This window comes from Oratosquilla oratoria, chromosome 13 (genome assembly GCF_046742065.1).
Source record: "Oratosquilla oratoria isolate Oo_2021 chromosome 13, ASM4674206v1, whole genome shotgun sequence".
In the NCBI taxonomy this organism is placed as follows: Eukaryota; Metazoa; Arthropoda; class Malacostraca; order Stomatopoda; family Squillidae; genus Oratosquilla; species Oratosquilla oratoria.
This window is the reverse complement of record NC_134789.1, coordinates 67,143,335-67,148,334: the sequence shown is the minus strand read 5'-3', so window position 1 is coordinate 67,148,334 and position 5,000 is coordinate 67,143,335. Positions and strand designations below refer to the sequence as shown.

Here is a 5,000-nt window from a genome sequence, read left to right as displayed (position 1 = left end):
ACACACACACACACACACACACACACACACACACACACACACACACACACACACACACACACACACACACACACACACACACACACACACACGAGTCAGGGCTGGTATAATATATTATGCCCAGTGTACTATGGGATTTTCCCAGCCCCCCTACCCTCCTCCTCCTTTCCCTGAATATTATCATTAAACGTGTCGTGGATTTTTTCTTTTCTTGTAGGAGCTGATCTTCAAGAAGTGACACTTCAAAGATGGCGTCCCCTAGTCCGTCTGCGTCCGCGCCTAAGCCAAAGAAGGTAAGGTGGTAAAAAATTACACACACACACACACACACACACACACACACACACACACACACACACACACACACACACACACACACACACACACACACACACACACACACACACATATGTTATCTTTATTCAACCACAAACAACTTTTAATTCCATGCCATCGCAATCGAGACTGAAGAATCGCTCGATGGAGACATTTTGTTGGAAATTGAAACGTGGACGAGCCGAGGATTCGTCCACGTTTCAATTTCCAACAAAATGTCTCCATCGAGCGATTCTTCAGTCTCGATTGCGATGGCATGGAATTAAAAGTTGTTTGTGGTTGAATAAAAATATCAATTGATCGCTGGGAACCATTCAGTGTAGATGTACACATATATGTGTGTGTGTGTGTTTGTCTGTGTTTGTGTGTGTAATATATATACGTACATACATACATACACACACACACACATATATATATACACACATATACACACACATATATATATATATATATATATATATATATATGTGTGTGTGTGTGTGTGTGTATAATATATATATATATATATTGATAGCGTAGTTGGTGAGTCACTACAGCACCTGTCATGTGATTGCCTGGTTCGAGTCCTTGGCAGTACCGCATTTCAATTTCTGCATGTCGGCCTCCATTGGGTCTCCCGATGTTGATGGCTTAGAATTAAAGTGCATTGTGGTTGTTAAAAATGTATCTCTAATCACTGGGACCCATTCAGTGTTGTACATATATATATATATATATATATATATATATATATATATATATATATATATATATATATATATATGCGCGCGCGCGCGCGCGCGCGCGCGTGTGTGTGTGTGTGTGTGTGTGTGTGTGTGTGTGTGTGATATCAGTTTCCCCTACCCTTTGTATCGATTTTAGATTGGACAGCCGTTATCGCCTGTCTTATGTAAATTTGTTTTTGAATTATGGAAATATTTGACTCAATGTATTACTTATAATATTTATTCATATATTCATTTATTTATTCAATCAATTTACATGTTCCAAGCTGGATGTTTCATGCTTCTGGAGGTCAGACACATCTTTCTAACGACCATTTACAAAACCCGTCAACCCCTCACCCTCATTTGGGGGTGCAACCCAAAGCGGCTGGCACTTGGTTTCCGAATCGGGCCCAAGATCTCTATTAACCTTAACTGCATTTCTTTCGCCTTTTTAAAACTGACAACTGGCGACTGCTCCCCCCTCCTCCTACTTCTTTCAGCTGTGGTGAAAAAAGAAACAACCACACATTGGTACAACACAAACAAAACTCTTCTCAGAGCGATCTATGGGAGGGCCCGAGGACAGTTGCCGGCCGTTGCGGGGATGTGGTTTACCAGTCAGTGAAACTTCGGGGAACAATTTTGATTATATTGCAGATATACATGATGCATGGAAGATTTTTAATTCCCCTTGCACGTCCAGACACCTTCCTCTCGTGGGTCATCGTCCTCTGGATCTTTCGATCTGAGTTCTCTTGCGTCCGCCCTGCCCGTCAAGGACTGCCGCCCGAAAGATCGGCAGAAGACGAAGGTTCCTGAGCTCCCGGTGCCTATTGTCACTCACTTCTTGCAGCTAAAGGGAACTATCGAGACGTACAGACCGAGCGCAGTGCAGATCTCTCGACTCAAGCTCGAAACCCAGAATCAGTCCAGCTGTCCTGTGTGGTTCGAACACAGAGCTGGCCGCATCACGTCATCCGTTGCTCATGATGTCAAAGTCAGACGCTCGTCTACGGATCCCAAAAACCTGGTCAAAAAGATTCTGGGACTTGGAGAGGATCTGGGCAAGATTCCTCAAGTTCGGTGGGGCACCCAAAACGAAGAGAAGGCCAGAGTCCTGTACACGAAGCAACAGAAATCAAAACACCGAAAATTTACCTGTGACAAGTCGGGGTTTCTGATTGATATCGACAACCCGTTCCTTGGCGTGAGCAGCGATGGGGAAGTGAACTGCTCGTGCTGTGGGAGAGGCGTTTTAGAGATCAAATGTCCGTACAAACACAGGGATGCCACCATCAGCGAGGCTCTGGCGGACCCACACTTCTGTTTGAATTCGAGTGGTCACCTTAAGGCGGCCCACCGGTACTTCACCCAGGTGCAGCTTCATATGCACGTCCACAGGGTCGCCTACTGCGATTTCTTCGTCTACACACGGAAGGATAGCCACTGTCATCGGGTTCGCTACGACAAAGACTTTTGTGAAAAACTGGTTGAAAGTGCCGAGAATTTTTTCGAGGATCACGTCCGGCCTGCCATTTTGCGCAATGACAAAGCCGGTGTCAGGAATCCGTAAGGACAATGGCTTCAGAAACCTACAGTTCGATGACAACAAATACTCAGAATGATGCCCATTTCTTTAAGTTAAGAAACTTGGATACTGCCATTTTTACCAGAGTACAACGTTATCAACTAATCTGTGAGTGGTGAGAATCTGAAACGCCAGCGACAGCAGATGCAAGCGTGTTTTTAACTTTGTTTTCTTATGGGATTTGTATTCCTTGTGCGGTGGGATTCAGGCTAGTATGATAACTTAGAAGTAAAGAAAGAAGGAAAAGGAGAAATAAATGTGTAAAGATATGCAACAGTCCATATGTGAAGGAGTGAAGAAAAAAGAGAAAAAAGTCTAAACGCCTTTTCTTGTCAGGAATACCATCAACTGCTCCTCGTAGCTTGAAAACGGACACGTGTTTACATGTGTTCCAGAATTTTCACTTGGTGCTTATAGATACATATAAGTATATTACAAATTGTATATGTACATACTTTATTTTTATCAGAAAAAATATTGTAATTCAAATTACAATGTGATTGCAGAATTAGTCTTACAAATTATTCTGTACTCTGTAAGAAAAAAAATATATTTTGCATGCCATATTTTCGTATTTCCTAACACAGAACATATTGTATTTCAAATTAAAGGATCTTCACAAGTTGAATTATACACTGTATATTTTTTGTCCTTGTTTATTGGATTGTATGAAGAATAAGAATAAGAAGAAGAAGAGGAAGAAGGAGAAGAAGAATGCAGAGTGGTAAGGAAGAGATCTAGCTGTTCTACGTAGTTTAGGATAGAAAAGTTAAAGGCTAGTTCGCCGGCTGAATCAGCAAAAGAGGAAACAGCAAAGGATTACAAATGCGGAGCATGCCGACAGGAGACCTCTTGGTCCATATCTAGGTCGGATGCGAAAAAAATCATAATAATAATAAATGAATAAATAAAAACTATAACAATAAAAACAGTAAATAAAATAAATAAATGCATAGGTATAGTTAAATAATAAACAAACAGGTATATAGTAAATAATAATGGATTGACATATAACTAATAAAAGAAAATCAAAACAGACAAATGATAACAAAACAAAAACAAATGATATGAAATAAATTATAATCATTACAGTATCTTGCTTAGCTGCATGGAAGGACACTGTATAAGAAAGTCTGCCACTCCTTGCTGCTGTCTCTGTCCTCCCAGGAATAACGACCGGTGTGGTTGTGGCTCTGGTTGATTTCAACGCGCAACTTTCTCTTCCTACATATTACTCAAACGTTGATACACGCTGCAGCAAGTTCTTTTCCACTTTATCCCATCAACGTATAAAGTCATATTACTTGTATACACACACACAGGAGTAGCTCTTGTCCTTTATATCATAATTAGGCAAATAAAGTAGATACATATACGTACACACACACACACACACACATATATATATACTGTATACATATATATATATATATATATATATATATATGTGTGTGTGTGTGTGTGTAACTTATACTTAAATTCATAAGGTGTCTAATATCGCGATGCTCAATTGATATATGCCTTTTTATGTTTACACTCACTCTTAAAATCATTTGGCATTGGTAGAAAGGCCACAGATAATTTGATCGTATTGCATCTTACTCTCGAAAGCATGATTCACGTATTTCGATCCTCATAGATCTTCAGGTGAAGAAGAAAGAATATCTGATTAGAATGAGGTAATGCAGAAGACGGGATGAAATCATTACTGGTTGATTGGTGTTCTATGATTCATTACAATTTAGTGCTGGTTGGTGGTGACTCTTTCAACTTAGAGGAGTTTGTAAGTACTTTGTTTGAATGTTTAGGGTGGGCTGAGTTTGTAAGTACTTTGTTTGAATGTTTAGGGTGGGCTGAGTTTGTAAGTACTTTGTTTGAATGTTTAGGGTGGGCTGAATCTGAAGACTAACTGAAGTCTTCTATAGTTCTGGTTTACAGCTACAACTGTGGTGTTGGTTGATTCTATTATTGTCAAAACCATGTGTACTTCTGTGTGGTGGTCTTGGATCATTGTACATGTACTAATAGAATTCAGAAGTTAAAAATAACACAAAACAAAAACGCATGAGCATTTGAAGTTACAAAAACAAAACAAAAACGCATGAGCACTTGAAGTTAAAGAAGAAAAAAACAAAACAAAAACGCATGAGCATTTGTATGATAAACATAACTATGTCTCCGTGGCAGCAATCACATCTTCAAACAAAGTTGAATTTCCGTAATGAATTACATATCCATATCTATCATCGTGCCCTTCTTTAGTACTATGCACGTAGAATTCTTGTTTTATCAGGAAATAATAAACTTCACTACGACTTTTTGTTAATTGGTTTTACATTTCTTTATATCACCTTCTTAAATATTCT

The 5,000-nt window shown here is 39.4% G+C and overlaps 1 protein-coding gene across 2 annotated transcripts in view; it reads left to right on the top strand.

The window, feature by feature from the left end:
* The window catches only part of LOC143032159 (uncharacterized), a 16,479-nt gene extending 13,281 nt beyond the window's left edge, over positions 1–3,198 (top strand). For both annotated transcript variants that reach the window (XM_076196627.1, XM_076196626.1), the window contains exons 2-3: positions 218–293; positions 1,750–3,198. In XM_076196627.1, coding sequence (XP_076052742.1) covers positions 249–293; positions 1,750–2,619 — 915 coding nt within the window. In that variant the 5' untranslated portion in view covers positions 218–248 and the 3' untranslated portion in view covers positions 2,620–3,198. The remainder of the gene's footprint in view (positions 1–217; positions 294–1,749) is intronic.
* Positions 3,199–5,000: the final 1,802 nt, after the last annotated feature.